Consider the following 18568-nt stretch of genomic DNA (forward strand, 5'->3'; position numbering starts at 1 on the left):
GATTTCTTAAGAACCAAATGAACATGTTAAGTAAAATAAAAGTATTTTTGAGAAGCAAAGATTATTCAGAAAAATTCAATGAGTTCATGCTTGAAACAAGAACAAATATTTGGGGTTAGAAAAATAAACTTAATTTAAGGAAAAGTATCTAAAATAAAATTTTGATCCCACTTTTTTTAAGCTTGAAAGTCACCTAATTTGTCTGAATTTAATTATTTTGCAACCAGAATTGCCAGTAAGTTACTGTAAACTTATTTTGTAACCAAACTAGCGACCAAAATTTCAAGTAAGTTACTGTAAATGTATTTTGTAACCAAACTGGCGACCAAAATTTCAAGTAAGTTACTGTAAATGTATTTTGTAACCAAACTGGCGACCAAAATTTCAAGTAAGTTACTGTAAACTTATTTTGTAACCAAACTGGCGACCAAAATTTCAAGTAAGTTACTGTAAATGTATTTTGTAACCAAACTGGCGACCAAAATTTCAAGTAAGTTACTGTAAATGTATTTTGTAACCAAACTGGCGACCAAAATTTCAAGTTAGTTACTGTAAATGTATTTTGAAACCAAACAGGCGACCAAAATTTCAAGTAAGTTACTGTAAATTTATTTTGTAACCAAACTGGCGACCAAAATTGGCAGTAAGTTGCTGTAAACTTATTTTGTAACAAAACTGGCAACCAAAATTTTAAGTAAGTTACTGTAAATTTATTTTGAAACCAAACTGGCGACCAAAATTTCAAGTAAGTTACTGTAAACTTATTTTGTAACCAAACTGGCGACCAAAATTGGCAGTAAGCTACTGTAAATGTATTTTGCAACCAAACTGGTGACCAAAATTTCAAGTAAGTTACTGTAAATGTATTTTGTAACCAAACTGGCGACCAAAATTTCAAGTAAGTTACTGTAAATGTATTTTGTAACCAAACTGGCGACCAAAATTTCAAGTAAGTTACTGTAAACTTATTTTGTAACCAAACTGGCGACCAAAATTTCAAGTAAGTTACTGTAAATGTATTTTGTAACCAAACTGGCGACCAAAATTTCAAGTAAGTTACTGTAAATGTATTTTGTAACCAAACTGGCGACCAAAATTTCAAGTTAGTTACTGTAAATGTATTTTGAAACCAAACTGGCGACCAAAATTTCAAGTAAGTTACTGTAAACTTATTTTGTAACCAAACTGGCGACCAAAATTGGCAGTAAGCTACTGTAAATGTATTTTGCAACCAAACTGGTGACCAAAATTTCAAGTAAGTTACTGTAAATGTATTTTGAAACCAAACTGGCGACCAAAATTTCAAGTAAGTTACTGTAAATGTATTTTGTAACCAAACTGGCGACCAAAATTTCAAGTAAGTTACTGTAAATGTATTTTGTAACCAAACTGGCGACCAAAATTTCAAGTTAGTTACTGTAAATGTATTTTGAAACCAAACAGGCGACCAAAATTTCAAGTAAGTTACTGTAAACTTATTTTGTAACCAAACTGGCGACCAAAATTGGCAGTAAGTTGCTGTAAATGTATTTTGTAACAAAACTGGCGACCAAAATTTTAAGTAAGTTACTGTAAATTTATTTTGAAACCAAACTGGCGACCAAAATTTCAAGTAAGTTACTGTAAACTTATTTTGTAACCAAACTGGTGACCAAAATTTCAAGTAAGTTACTGTAAATTTATTTTGTAACCAAACTGGCGACCAAAATTGGCAGTAAGCTACTGTAAATGCATTTTGCAACCAAACTGGCGACCAAAATTTCAAGTAAGTTACTGTAAATTTATTTTGTAACCAAACTGGCGACCAAAATTGGCAGTAAGCTACTGTAAATGTATTTTGCAACCAAACTGGCGACCAAAATTTCAAGTAAGTTACTGTAAATATATTTTGTAACCAAACTGGCGACCAAAATTTCAAGTTAGTTACTGTAAATGTATTTTGAAACCAAACAGGCGACCAAAATTTCAAGTAAGTTACTGTAAACTTATTTTGTAACCAAACTGGCGACCAAAATTGGCAGTAAGTTACTGTAAATTTATTTTGTAACAAAACTGGCGACCAAAATTTTAAGTTACTGTAAATTTATTTTGAAACAAAACTGGCGACCAAAATTTTAAGTTACTGTAAACTTATTTTGTAACCAAACTGGCGACCAAAATTGCCAGTAAGTTACTGTAAATTTATTTTGAAACCAAACTGGCGACCAAAATTTCAAGTAAGTTACTGTAAATGTATTTTGTAACCAAACTGGCGATCAAAATTTCAAGTAAGTTACTGTAAATGTATTTTGCAACCAAACTGGTGACCAAAATTTCAAGTAAGTTACTGTAAATTTATTTTGTAACCAAACTGGCGACCAAAATTGGCAGTAAGCTACTGTAAATTTAATTTGCGACCAAACTGGCTACCAAAATTGCCAGTAAGTTGCTGTAAATTTATTTTGCAACCCAACTGGCGACCAAAATTGCCAGTAAGTTACTGCAGGTGTATTTTGCAACCAAATTGGGGACCAAAATTGCCAGTAACTTACTGTAAATTTATTTTTAAGATTTTAAGTCTTGTTTTCTGAAGAACAAAAAATCTTTATATTTATAATAGATTATAGCTAAATAATAACTTGTTTTTACATGGGGAAAACAAGTTGTTGTTTTTTCTGACCCATCTTACATGTTTAATAAATAAAATAGCATTATTTTTTAGAAAATATTCAGAAAGAAAATACTTTTCTTTAGTGCATCTCCTTAACTATTTCACTTAATTATTGTTTACTAAATAAATAAAAAAAACATTGGTTTAACAAACTACTACAACTCAACAAACTACATTGGTGGTAGAAAAAGACTGTTTAATTTAAAAAATATACAAAATATACAGACATTTACAATAAATATTTATGACTCTTATCTCCACATGCTAATAGTTGTGTTTTTGTCTGTGAAGGAAAGCTACGTTTTGTGTAGGTGTACTTCCAAACATCAGTGTATAACACTATAGATTAATGAAATATGGTACCTTATTTATTTATTTGACCATCTTACCCTATTTTTATAGGTAAACAAACCACAGCTGCCATTTTATCAAATTTATTTTTAAGGTGTAACAAATAATTAAAATGTAGTGGCGACCTCTGCCTCAGTGTTAATTAAAGCTACGTTGTGTAGATACCGTAATGTTTTTTAACAATTTTCTTTTACATTCCTATCGTATTTTTTAACAGTAAACCAATCACAGTTGCAATTTTTTTAACCTAAATTGTACTTTTCTCCTTTGTGTAAATGTTAGTATTTCAAAACTAAATAATACGGTAATTTAAATGAATGAAATACAGTAATTTACCATAATGCTTTTAACAATTTATTTTGGATTCCTACCGTATTTTTAATGGTAAACCAACCACAGTTGCCTTTTTTTACAGTAGAAAACTTTTTTTTTTTACTATGAAACATTGGTGTATGACTATAAATTAATGAAATACGATAATTTACTGTAATTTTTAAACAATTTCTTTTACATTCCTATCGTATTTTCAATGGTAAACCAACCACAGCTGCCATTTTTAACAGTAAAAACGGATGTTTTATACTTCTAAAAATTGATTTATGACTATAAATTAATGAAATACGATAATTTACTGTAATTTTTAAACAATTTCTTTTACATTCCTATCGTATTTTCAATGGTAAATGAACCCTATCTGCCATTTTTAACAGTAAAAACGATGTTTTATACTTCTAAAAATTGATTTATGACAATAAATTTATGAAATACGGTAATTTACAGTGATTTTTTAACAATTTATTTTACATTCCTATCATATTTTTAACAGCAAACCAACCACAGCTGTCGTTTTTTTTAACTATAAAACAATTTTTTTTACTTCAAAACATTGGAGTATGACTATAAAGGAATGAAATATGGTAATTTACCATAATTTAACAATTTATTTGACATTTCTATCATATTTTTAACTTTAAACCAATCACAGTTGCTGTTTTTTTCATAACGTTTTCATACGTTGTGTAGATGTTAATACCTCCAAACATTGGCGTATACTGTAACACTATAAATTATAACATTATAGCTATGAAATACGCTAATTTACCGTCATTAAATAAATAACAACAAATTGACATTTTTACCGTATTATTTACGGTAAACCAAACACAGCTGCCTTTTTAAGCGTAAATTTGACAGTTCTTTTTTACAGTGTAACAAACAATGGTATTTAAAATGTGGTGGCGACCTCTGCGGCAGCGTTGATCATGAGCGTGTCCTGCAGATCTTCGTTCTGCTCCTGGATCTCCATCACGGCTCTGCGCATCTGATGGGCTCTGTATGAGGGCAGGGTCCCACTCCGGAAGGTCTGAAGGGGCCTCTGTGTGTTCAGGGTTCCGCCGACTCCATCTCTCCACAAGTGAGAGCTGCAGTGGGTGTGGTTGTAGAGCGGCGTGCGGCTGAAGCCCAGGGTGTAGGAGCTGCCAGGGGGAGCGTGGAGGTTTCGGGTCTGAATGACACAGGGTTTGACTTTCCAGTCAGAGGAGCTGCAGAAGGAGCCTTGAAGAGAGAAGACACCAGGGACGGTGAATATACAGTTGGAGTCAAAATTACTCACACTCCTGTGTCTTTTTCAATTATTTGCCAAATGATGTTTATCAGAGCAAGGAATTTTTCACAGTATTTCCTATAATATTTTTTCTTCTGGAGAAAGTCTTATTTGTTTTATTTCGGCTAAAATAAAAGCAGTTTTTAATTTTTTAAAACCATTTTAAGGTCAATATTATTACAGAGTATATGCAGGAATCAGAGAGTGAAATTCAATACCTTTTGAGACCTTTTTTAAGACTAAAACATTATTTACATACTGAATAAAAATCTATTAACCCTAGCTGATTCAGCAGGTTTGCGCCTATAGAATTGCAGATATTATGTTTTTTTGTGTGGTTACTGCGGTAAACAAAGCAGCATGATGTCAAATCTAGCAGGATTTTATTGATTTCATAAACTATACAGCATCCTGATATTTGCAGATTTAATTCAGGCAAACTTTAGCATACAACCATACATTGCATAATCAAAATTATATAAAATTGAATACCTTGCAAACGTTTTTAAAAGACTTTAATAGTTTTTAAGGGCCTTAAATTTCTCTAAATTGATTTATCAACTTTTAATACTTTTTAAGACCCCATGGACACCCTGTATTAGCCCCCTTCAGCAATATTAGTTTTAGATTGTCTCCAGAACAAACCACTGTTATACAATGACTTGCCTAATTACCAGTTACAGTATCAGTTATTAGAGATGAGTTATTAAAACTATTATGATTAGAAATGTGTTAAAATAATCTTCTTCAGCAATATATACAGGGGGGCTAATAATTCTGACTTCAACTCTATAAATACAAACAATAATTTCATTTTCAATTAATCTTTATTTCTATAGCACTCTTTACAGTGTATGACAGATGTGTATGCAAAGACCGAAGAAAATTGGGTTGGAAGGATTTTTGCTAGGAAAGTACAAAAATAAAAAAATAAGAAAATATGTGTAAACTAGAATAAAAATATTGTTTATAAAATAAAAAAAACTAAAATTAAAATGAATTAAATTAAATTATTTAAAATTAAAAATAAATCAAATTCACTACAGTTTAAAAAAAGCTAAATATTTTCCTCATGCAGATCAAATTAAGTAAATCAAAATAAAATAAATCTAAAAAAAATTAAAAATCTAAATAAAATAAATCAAAATAAAATAGATGAATATAAAATAAATCAATTAAATAAATCAAAATAATATAAAATACATCAAAATAAAATAAATCTGAATAAAATAAAATACATAAAACAAAGTAAATCAAAATAAAATAAAGTAAATCAAAATAAAATAAATCAAATTAAAATAAAATCAATAAAAATAAAATAAAGTAAATCAAAATAAAATAAATCAAATTAAAATAAAATCAATAAAAATAAAATAAAGTAAATCAAAATAAAATAAATCAAATTAAAATAAAATCAAAATAAAAGTAAATCAAAATAAAATCAATAAAAATAAAATAAATCAAAATTAAATAAATCAAAATAATATAAAATAAATCAAAATAAAATAAAGTAAAGCAAAATAAAATAAATCAAAATAAAATTAATTAAAATAAAATAAATCAAAATAAAATTAAGTAAATAAAAATAAAGTAAATCAAAAATAAAATAAATCAAAATAAAATAAATCAAAATAAAATTAATTAAATTAAAATAAATCAAAATAAAATTAAGTAAATAAAAATAAAGTAAATCAAAAATAAAATAAATCAAAATAAAATAAATCAAAATAAAATTAATTAAATTAAAATAAATCAAAATAAAATTAAGTAAATAAAAATAAAGTAAATCAAAAATAAAATAAATCAAAATAAAATAAATCAAAATAAAATTAAGTAAATAAAAATAAAGTAAATCAAAAATAAAATAAATCAAAATAAAATAAATCAAAATAAAATTAATTAAATTAAAATAAATCAAAATTAAGTAAATAAAATAAAATAAATCACATATAATTTGTCATTTTCTTACACAGACACTGAGGACAATTTGAGTGGGAGGGATTTTTCACTTTTGGCAGAAACTAATGTCCTGTCCTTGCTCTGTTAAACAGCACTTAGAATATTAGAAAAAAATACACATTTAGCAGGAGCGCGAATAAGTAAGCCGGTTGTCATTTATTGTATGTGTGTGTGTGTGTGAGTGAGTGTGTGCATGTGTGCGTTTCCTCACCTCTGGCCAGAGGCTGGAAGGTGGTCAGTCCAGGTTTCTGAGCTCCTCCACTGGAGTCAGAGTCACTGTCGTTGAAATCACTGTCTCCTTTCCCGCTGTCCTTCACGCTCAGCTGATCTGTGGTGCCGCTGCAGATACAATCACTTCTGTCAGACACACATCTGATTATTGATATTCTCCATCGCTAAATACTATATCCACTGGCACATGAATAATACGCCAGCATCACATGTGGATCATGACCAGCGGCAAAACGGAGAATAAACCCTGACAAATGAGTGTGTTCAAAGTTTGTATTTATTATTTATGACCAACTGTATGTCAGCTGTAGCGGCAAAACTGTAGAGCTAAGAAGATTTTAATCTAACCAAAAATAAACAGAGATGTATAGGGGATTTCCTGTGATTAATAAAAGCAATAACATTTTAGAAAACTATTTACATTGAAGCAGAAGCAGCTAAAGTATTAGGCTGAAGATTTAACTTTAAATAATTAAAAATAAAAACAAATATTGTATTATTATTTTATTATTATTATTATTAATGATGATAATAAAATAAATATTTTGCATAAAATATAAGTAAATAATTAACATTTTAAATGAACCAAAATCGACTAGATTATCAACTAAAATGTTACAGAAATTATACAATTATTTTATTTGTTTATTATTATTATTATTATTATTATTATTTATTCATTCATTTTATTTTTGGCTTTGTCCCTTTATTAATCAGGGGTCACCACAGCGGAATGAACCTGCAACCTTCTTACTGTGAGGCGATTGTGCTACCTACTGCACCACCGTGACGCCATTTATTATTATAAATAATAAAACTAGTCAAATCAAAATCAAATAATTCAATGAAAATAATTGAAAACAATTAAACTAGTTTTAATAATAATAATAAAATAAATAAATATTTTGCATAAAATGTAAGTAAATAATTAACATTTTAAATGAACCAAAATCAACTAAATTATCAATTAAAATGTTATGTAAATTATACAATTATTTTATTTGCTTATTATTACTATCATTATTATTAATAATATTAATAATAATAATAATAATAATAATAATAAACTAGTTAAATCAAAATAAAATAAAAGATAATGCAAAATAATTTTAAATAATTAAAATAGTTTTAATAATAATAATAATAATAATAATAAAATATATATATTTAGCATAAAATTTGAGTAAATAACATTTTAAATTAACCAAAATCGACTAAATTATCAACTAAAATTATATGAAAATTATCAAATTTGTTTATTTGTTTATTTATTATGATTAATAATAATAATAATAATAAAACTAGTCAAATCAAAATCAAATAATTCAATGAAAATAATTGAAAACAATTAAACTAGTTTTAATAATAATAATAAAATAAATAAATATTTTGCATAAAATGTAAGTAAATAATTAACATTTTAAATGAACCAAAATCGACTAAATTATCAATTAAAATGTTATGTAAATTATACAATTATTTTATTAGTTTATTATTACTATCATTATTAATAATAATAAACTAGTTAAATCAAAATCAAATAATTCAAAATAATTTTAAATAATTAAAATAGTTTTAATAATAATCATAAAAGATATATATTTAGCATAAAATTTGAGTAAATAACATTTTAAATTAACCAAAATCGACTAAATTATCAACTAAAATGATATGAAAAATTATCAAATTTGTTTATTTGTTTATTTATTATGATTAATAATAATAATAATAATAAAACTAGTCATATCAAAATCAAATAATTCAATGAAAATAATTTAAAACAATTAAACTAGTTTTAATAATAATAATAAAATAAATATATATTTTGCATAAAATGTAAGTAAATAATTAACATTTTAAATGAACCAAAATCGACTAGATTATCATTTTAAATGTTATGTCAATTATATAATTATTTTATTAGTTTATTATTATTAATATTATTATGAATAATAATAAAACTAGTTAAATCAAAATCAAATAATTCAAAATAATTTTAAATAATTAAAATAGTTTTAATAATAACAATAATAATAATAATAAAAGATATATATTTAGTATAAAATTTGAGTAAATAACATTTTAAATTAACCAAAATCGACTAAATTATCAACTAAAATGATATGTAAATTATCAAATTTATTTATTATGATTAATAATAATAATAATAAAACTAGTCAAATCAAAATCAAATAATTCAATGAAAATAATTGAAAACAATTAAACTAGTTTTAATAATAATAATAAAATAAATATATATTTTGCATAAAATGTAAGTAAATAATTAACATTTTAAATGAACCAAAATCGACTAAATTATCAACTAAAATGTTATGTAAATTATACAATTATTTTATTAGTTTATTATTACTATCATTATTAATAATGATAAACTAGTTAAATCAAAATCAAATAATTAAAAATAATTTTAAACAATTAAAATAGTTTTAATAATAATCATAAAAGATATATATTTAGTATAAAATTTGAGTAAATAACATTTTAAATTAACCAAAATCGACTAAATTATCAACTAAAATGATATGTAAATTATCAAATTTGTTTATTTATTATGATTAATAATAATAATAATAATAATAAAACTAGTCAAATAATCAAATAATTCAATGAAAATATTTTAGTTTTAATAATAATAATCAGAAAAAAAACTAAATAAAAATAATTTTCTCTAATCTTACATGTTTGGTCCACACTGTATAGCCTATGCATAGCATTATAAAATATTCAATCATGCTATTAAAATAATAATAATAATAATAATAATAATAATAATAATGATAATAATAATAATAGAAATAATAATAATAATAATAATAATAATAATAATGAACGTACCTTCTCTGCAGACAGTATTTTTCATCTTGCCATAAAAATGTCTGTTCAAAAGGTTTGCATGGCAGGAACAGCTGTATACAAACAAAAGCTCACAGTTAATACACTGACAGAATCAATAATGGATCAAGAAATTAATTATAATGCTTTAAAATGATCTTACATTATGGAAAGAAAAAAGATATTTAGAAAAATGTTGAAAACTGGTAACCATTGACTTCCATTGTATTTGTTTTTCCTACTATAGAAGTCAATAGTTACCGGTTTTCAGCTTTCGTCAAAATATCTTTTTTCCTGTGCTTGAAACCACTTGAGAATCAGTAAATAGTGGATAAATGTAGATTTTATGGTGAGATATCGGTTTAAGAGTCTGAAATAAAATGTATTTAATATGTACAGCAAAGCCCTCCAGCAAAAAGTTTCTTCCTTCTTCTGAACAGAAAATAAGACATTTTGAAAAATGCTGAAAACCTGTTGACTATTGACTTCATTAGTTTTTGTTTTTCCTACAATAGAAGTCAATGGTTACCGGTTTTCAGCTTTCTTCAAAATATCTTTTTAGTGTGTTTGAAACCACTTGCGAGTGAGAACATTTAAATCTTTGGGTGAACTATCCCTTTCTTTTTTGTGTTTGTTTCATTTTTAGATGAGATATCACTTTAAGAGTCTGAAATAAAATGAATTAAATATGTACATCAAATCTTTCAATCAAAAAGTGTCTGCTGAAAAAAGAAGATATTTTGAAAAATGTTGAAAACCGGTAACCATTGACTTACATTGTATTTGTTTTTCCTGCTATAGATGTCAATGGTTTCCGGTTTCCAACATTCTTCAAAATATCTTCTTTTGTGTTCAACATAGGAAAGAAACTCATAAAGGTTTGGGACCGCTTGAGGGTGAGTAAATAATGAGTACATTTTCATTTTTGGGTGAACTATCCCTTTAACAAGTTTCCAACATTCTTCAAAACATCTTTTTTTGTGTCTTTGACACCACTTGCAAGTGAGTAAATTTTAACTTTGGGGTAAAGTATCCCTTTAAGAGTCAGAAATAAAAGGAAAGAAAAATGTACTTCAAAAACATTAAAGTGAAAAGTTTGTTTCCCATGTTGAACACAAAAGAAGATATTTTGAAGAATGTTGAATACCAGTAACCATTGACTTTCATTCTATTTGTTTTTATGGATGCCAATGGTTTTTGGTTTCCAACATCCTTCAAAATATCTTCTTTTGTGTTTAACATAGGAAAGAAATTAATGAAGGTTTGGAACCACGTGAGGGAGAGTAAATAGTGAGTAAATAGTATATTTTGGGGTGAACTATCCCTTTTAGAGTCTAAAATAAGAGGAATTAAAAATGCACATCAAAACATTCAGGCAAAAAGTCTCCTTCCAATGTTCCAACTCAAAAGAAGATATTTTGAAAAATGTTGAAAACTGTAACTATTAACTTCCATAGCATTTGTTTTTCCTACTACAGAAGTCAATGGTTCTTCAAAACATCCTATTTTGTGTGTTTGACACCACCTGAGAGTGAGTAAATTTAAATTTTAGAGTGAACTATCCTTTTAAGAGTCAGAATTAAAAACATTCAAGCAAAACATTTCTTTTCAGCGTTGAACTCAAAAGAAGATATTTAGAAAAATGTTGAAAACCTGTAACCATTAGCATTCATTTTTTAAAATGTTGAAAACCTGTAACTATTAGCATTTGTTTTTCTTACTACAGAAGTTAATGGTTACTGATGTCCAACATTCTTCAAAACATCTTATTTTGTGTTTGACACCACCTTAGAGTGAGTAAATTTTAATTTTAGAGTGAACTATCCCTTTAAGAGTCAGAATTAAAAACATTCAAACAAAACATTTCTTTTCAACGTTGAACTCAAAAGAAGATATTTAGAAAAATGTTGAAAACCTGTAACCATTAGCATTCATTTTTTAAAATGTTGAAAACCTGCAACTATTAGCATTTGTTTTTCCTATTACAGAAGTTAATGGTTACTGATGTCCAACATTCTTCAAAAAATCTTATTTTGTGTTTGACACCACCTTAGAGTGAGTAAATTTTAATTTTAGAGTGAACTATCCCTTTAAGAGTCAGAATTAAATACATTCAAGCAAAACATTTCTTTTCAACGTTTAACTCAAAAGAAGATATTTTGAAAAATGTTGAAAACCGGTAACCATTGACTTACATTGTATTTGTTTTTCCTGCTATAGATGTCAATGGTTTCCGGTTTCCAACATTCTTCAAAATATCTTCTTTTGTGTTCAACATAGGAAAGAAACTCATAAAGGTTTGGGACCGCTTGAGGGTGAGTAAATAATGAGTACATTTTCATTTTTGGGTGAACTATCCCTTTAACAAGTTTCCAACATTCTTCAAAACATCTTTTTTGTGTGTGTGTTGCGAGTGAGTAAATTTTAACTTTGGGGTAAAGTATCCCTTTAAGAGTCAGAAATAAAAGGAAAAAAAATGTACTTCAAGAACATTCAAGCAAAAAGTTTATTTCTCATGTTGAAGACAAAAGAAGATATTTTGAAGAATGTTGAATACCAGTAACCATTGACTTTCATTCTATTTGTTTTTATGGATGCCAATGGTTTTTGGTTTCCAACATCCTTCAAAATATCTTCTTTTGTGTTTAACATAGGAAAGAAATTAATAAAGGTTTGGAACCACATTAGAGAGAGTAAATAGTGAGTAAATTGAGTTTTTTGGGGTGAACTATCACTTTTAGAGTCTAAAATGCACATCAAAACATTCAGACAAAAAGTTTCTTTCCAATGTTGAACTCAAAAGAAGATATTTTGAAAAATGTTGAAAACTGTAACTATTAACTTCCATAGCATTTGTTTGACACCACCTGAGAGTGAGTAAATTTAAATTTTAGAGTGAACTATCCCTTTAAAAGTCAGAATTAAAAACATTCAAGCAAAACATTTCTTTTCAACGTTGAACTCAAAAGAAGATATTTAGAAAAATGTTGAAAACCTGTAACCATTAGCATTCATTTTTTAAAATGTTGAAAACCTGCAACTATTAGCATTTGTTTTTCCTACTACAGAAGTTAATGGTTACTGATGTCCAACATTCTTCAAAACATCTTATTTTGTGTTTGACACCACCTGAGAGTGAGTAAATTTAAATTTTGGAGTGAACTATCCCTTTAAGAGTCAGAATTAAATACATTCAAGCAAAACATTTCTTTTCAACGTTGAACTCAAAAGAAGATATTTAGAAAAATGTTGAAAACATGTAACCTTTGACTTACATTGTATTTGTTTTCCTACTAAGGAAATCAATGGTTACTGATTTCCAACATTCTTCAAAATATCTTTTTTTGTGTGTTTGAAACCATTTTTGGGTGAACTATGCCTTTAAGAATCTGAAATAAAAGGAATGAAAAATGTATGCTTCTGTTGAACTCAAAAGAAGATATTTTGAAGAATGTTGGAAACCTGTAACCACCGCCTTCCATAGCATTTTTTTCCTACAATGGAATTTTCCAGTTTTCAGTTTTGTACAAAGTATTTTTTCTTATGTTTGAAACATTTTTGGGTGAACTATCCCTTTAAGAGTCTGAAATTAAAAGACAATGCATATCCGAAATAAATAAATCACGAAAAATCTCTCACCTTTTCCTCAAAGCTCAGACTCTTGTCTTCATATAAACAGGGCTGCATTGAATCTCCTTCACTCCTGAGGAAGCCATTGGGGCCGCTGTAAATGCTGGGTCCTGCTGGGTTGTTTTTGGAAAGCGGGGTCGACCCATAAAGCGCGTCTCTCCCGAAACTCCTCCGTCTGCGTTTGATGGTGCAGCTCACGGTGAGGATGATAATGGCAGTCAGCAACAGCACACAACCTCCAGCAAAACTGATCACCAAGATGCTCCACAAATCAAACTCAAAAGTCTCATCGTCTTTGGCTCGCAATAAAACCACAATCTGATCCTCCTGAACACCAGTATCGGTCACGATAAACCGAATATTTGCGCTACTAGAAAGCGGTTCTCGAGCTCCGTCAACCACAGACACGTAAATCTGCAGGATGTCTCCACCTGATGCTGTGAGTTTGCGCTTCAGGATGATTTCACCAGTGTGTTTATCAACAGAAAACAGCTTCGCTTCATCTTCCAGTATATGATAATGAAGTTCGCTATTAACGCCGCTGTCTTCGTCTTTAGCTGTGACTTTTAGCGCTAAATAACCAGCATTAGCATTCATCGGAATGGGAATTTCAGCCGAATTATTGCGCAGAACTGGATAGGTAAAATACGGGAAGTTATCATTATCATCCACCACTCGTATCTGAATGAGCGTAGTGCTAGATAACGAAGGAAACCCCTTATCGGTGGCTTTGACGGAGAACTGGACGTCTTTAAGAGTCTCGAAATCAAACGATCGCAACGTATACAAAGATCCCGAATGAGGATCGACAGACACAAATGTTGATATCGATGAACCATCAGGTGCTTTGCTTTCCACTAAACTATAGGAAACCTTTCCGTTCTTCCCGACATCCAGATCCCGTGCCACAACCGTAGTCATGTAGGATCCGGGAATGTTGTTTTCGATCACAGACACATCGTAGACTGATTTACTGAACAGCGGAGGATTATCGTTCTCATCGGTTATGCGGATTGTGTAATGTTTGACCGTTTTAAATGGAGGCGTTCCTAAATCCTCAGAAATCACAGTCAGGTTGTACTCACTGATGGATTCTCTGTCTAAAGTTGTGGTTGTTATGATCATAAACGTGTCGCTGTAGGCTTGCTGTAGTTTAAAATGCTCATGTCCTTCAAGACTCGTCCGAACATAACCATTCGGCCCCGAATCTTTATCGGAAGTGCTAATTAAAGCGACAAAACTTTCTTCGGCTGCCGCTTCAGTAATGAATGCTACTCCGTCGCTAGTTGAAGTCATCGGTTTGATGCTAATCTCCGGCGCATTATCATTAACATCAATAATATCAACAATCGCTCGACATGTTGACGACACAGAATTTGCGCCCAAATCTGAAGCTTGAATATGTAACTCGTAGGATTTCTTGGTTTCATAGTCAACATTGTCTTTGAGAGTCACCTCACCACTAATGAGGTCGATTTGGAAAACTCGGGTCACTTCAGATGGAGAACCTTCAACAAATCCGTACACGATTTCTCCATTAATGCCGGCGTCAGGATCGAAAGCGTGAACTTTCAGCACACGTGAGCCGATTGGAGAATCTTCGCCGAGCTCCACTTTTAATGAGCTGTGCTCAAATGTGGGACTGTTATCATTAAAATCCAACACTCGAATATAAAGAGTTGTAGATCCTGACTTCTGAGGCGCTCCTCCATCCGTCGCAGTCACTTCGATAGTATAAAAGTCTTCGGTTTCTCGATCTAACGATTTGATTAACACAAGCTCTGCTGATTTCTCTCCATCCTCAAGAGTGCTGACTTCAACAACGAAGTGGCTGTTGTGTGAAATATGGTAGCTTTGAATATAATTATCTCCAACGTCGTGATCAACGGCGACGTCAAGAGGAAATCTGGAGTTTGGAGGAGCATCTTCTGAGATGTCCAAATGCGTTTCGTTGCGCGTGAATTGCGGCGAGTGATCGTTAATATCTTTAACTTCGATCTCCACGTGGATGAGTTGAAACTTCTCCTTGGAGAAAGCCACGACGTCGAACGTTATGAGGCACTGTGGAGATCTCTGGCAGAGTTTCTCTCGATCGATAACTTCTCCGACTGTCAGCAAGCCGTCCATTTGCCTCATGTCAACGATGGAGTTGGATTTCTGGATGAATTTGAAGGACGTCTCAGGATCCTCCGATGGATCTATCTTCAGGTCTTCAGAAAGATTTCCGATTTCAGTACCCGGTGCGTCTTCTTCAAACGTAAAGTATTTCGTTGTCGTGCAAAAAACACTGGAAGTCATGCAGAAAACCATGAAGAAGCTCCAGTAGATCTTCATGTTTAAAACAATAGCAAGACTTAATTAATCAAAGAACGAGCTTTTGATTTCAGCCTGAATAGCACAAATAATAGCAAGACTTCATTTAAAAAAAGAACCAGCTTCTCTTTCAGCTTGTGTTGTGGTCTTTCTGCTCGCTGTGGATGGATTCTGGTGTCTCCAGCTCCCACCTATCAGATATAGGTCATGGTGTATGCAAATGAGCCGGCCTGCTGACCAATGAGGACTCGCAGCACTCCCCAAAGCCCCTGCTGTGGCTCTCTATTGGGTCACAGCTGTTTCACACCAGACCCTAATAAACAACACACTATTGTTTCATGCCGGACCACCAGACCAGCTTTGCACACACTTGACTGAATCTGAGCCTTTCATCTGAGGGCTCTCCTGCTTTAATGCACTCAAATAGCTACACTAAAGAAAAGCCTCATTGGATCAACTTAAATAAATGACTTCCATCTAAAAGAGTAAAGTTTTTCACCTTATCCATTACTAAAACTGTATTAAATTAAGTGGAAACTAATTCATTCGTGTAGCTGTAACAAGCTGAAGTCATTTCTTTAACTTTGTACAGTGTGTAGTTTTAATAACTCATTTCTAATAACTCATTTTGACTGCTGACAGTACATAATATTAGACTAGATATTCTTCAAGATACTATAGTGTTCAGCTTAAAGTGACATTTAAAGACTTAACTAGGTTAATAAGGGTAATTAGGGTAAAGTTAGGGTAATTAGGCAAGTCATTGTGTAACAGTGGTTTCATCTGGAGACAATCCAAAACTAATATTGCTGAAAGGGGCTAATAATATTGACCTTAAAATGGGTTTAAAACAATTAAAAACTGCTTTTATTCTAGCTGAAATAAAACAAATAAGACTTTCTCCAGAAGAAAAAATATTATAGGAAATACTGTGAAAATGTCTGAGCTCCATTAAATACCATTTGAGAAATATTTGAAGTATTTCACAGGAAGGCAAACAATTATGTAAATCTGAAACTTTACTATTTTATTATTATTATTATATTATTTGTATTATTTTTATTAAGAAAGGATGCATTACATCAACAGAAAGTGACCTTTATTAAGCTATAAAAGCTTCTACTTTAAAGACTTTGTTGAGCTTTCTATTCATCAAATATTCCTGGAAATAATGAATGCATTAATTATTAATATCACTGTAGATGCATCTAAAAGTGTGAATTACTTTAAAACATTAAAACTTTCATTTTAAAATCTTTATTTAGTTTAACTGCTTTATGTATTTGAGATCTGAAGCTAAAATTGAATTTAAGAATAATAAAAAGTGTCAAATTAAAATTTGCACAAATAGACAGACAGACAGACAGACAGACAGATCGATTGAAAGAAACTAACTAGCCCAAATAGACAGACAGACGGACGGATGAATAGATAGCTACAGTAAATGGATGGATGGATGGATGGATGGATAGATGGAAATAAGGATGGATGGATAAAACAGTGGATGGATGGATGGATAGATAAAACAATGGATAGATGGGTGTAAATAAGGATGGATGGATAAAACGATTGATGGATGGATGGATGGATGGATGGATGGATGGATGGATGGATGGATGGATGGATAAGTGGATGGACGGACGGACGGACGGACGGACGGACGGATAGATAGATAGATAGATAGATAGATAGATAGATAGATAGATAGATAGATAGAAACTAACTAGCCCAAATAGACAGACAGATGGACGAACGGATGGCTAGATAGCTACAGTAGATAGATAGATAGATAGATAAATAGATAGATAGATAGATAGATAGAGAGAGAGAGAGAGAGAGAGAGAGAGAGAGAGAGAGAGAGAGACAGACAGACAGACAGACAGACAGACAGACAGACAGACAGACAGGATAGACAGACAGGATAGATAGATAGATAGATAGATAGATAGATAGATAGATAGATAGATAGATAGATAGATAGATAGATAGATAGATAGATAGATAGATAGATAGATAGATAGATAGATAGATAGATAGATAGATAGATGGATGGAAATAAGGATGGATGGATAAAACAGTGGATGGATGGATGGATGGATGGATAGATAAAACAATGGATAGATGGGTGTAAATAAGGATGGATGGATAAAACGACGGACGGACGGACGGACGGACGGATGGACGGACAGACAGATAGATAGATAGATAGAAACTAACTAGCCCAAATAGACAGACAGATGGACGAACGGATGGCTAGATAGCTATAGATAGATAGATAGATAGATAGATAGATAGATAGATAGCTTTCTATTCATCAAATATTCCTGGAAATAATGAATGCATTAATTATTAATATCACTGTAGATAGATAGATAGATAGATAGATAGATAGATAGATAGATAGATAGATAGATAGATAGATAGATAGATAGATAGATAGATAGATAGATAGATAGATAGATAGATAGATAGATAGATAGATAGATAGATAGACAGATAGATAGATAGATTTTACTGCACTTTATATAAAAATACTGCAGTATTTGAGAATCATAAGACAATCATTTAAATAAATGTTTGAAATATATAAATAAAATATCTAAAAAATAATTTACTCTCTACTGATCTATCTATCTGTCTGTTTAACTGTACATATAGACATGAAACATTTGAATTCAAATTAATTCAGTGTTTGAGAATCCCAAGAGAATTCCAAGAGTATAAAAACACAAATGTGGATAAAACAGAGTTTACATAACATATGCCAAAATAAAATGCTCTGTATCTATTTATCGGTAGCCTGTTTATTATTTTATAATATTGTGTGTTTATAAATAGTCAATAAGATTATAAAATAATAAGTTATAAACAAAAAAGATGAGAAAACTGTCAGCACTCCTGTGACATCTGAATTATTTCAACAATATTTCCCGAATGCTGTTTAACAGAGAGAATTTTCAAATGTACTTTTAATAACG

The 18568-nt window shown here is 29.9% G+C and overlaps 1 protein-coding gene across 1 annotated transcript; it reads right to left on the reverse strand.

Moving 5' to 3' along the window:
* Nucleotides 1-4226: 4226 nt before the first annotated feature.
* Nucleotides 4227-15611, reverse strand: pcdh8 (protocadherin 8). The gene is made up of 4 exons (XM_056465975.1): nt 13287-15611; nt 9651-9721; nt 6775-6902; nt 4227-4555 (listed from the first exon to the last, which is right to left on the reverse strand). The coding sequence occupies exons 1-4, from the start codon at nt 15609-15611 to the stop codon at nt 4227-4229; spliced, it is 2853 nt and encodes a 950-aa protein (XP_056321950.1).
* Nucleotides 15612-18568: the final 2957 nt, after the last annotated feature.

Source organism: Danio aesculapii, chromosome 9 (assembly GCF_903798145.1).
Source record: "Danio aesculapii chromosome 9, fDanAes4.1, whole genome shotgun sequence".
Lineage (NCBI taxonomy): Eukaryota > Metazoa > Chordata > Actinopteri > Cypriniformes > Danionidae > Danio > Danio aesculapii.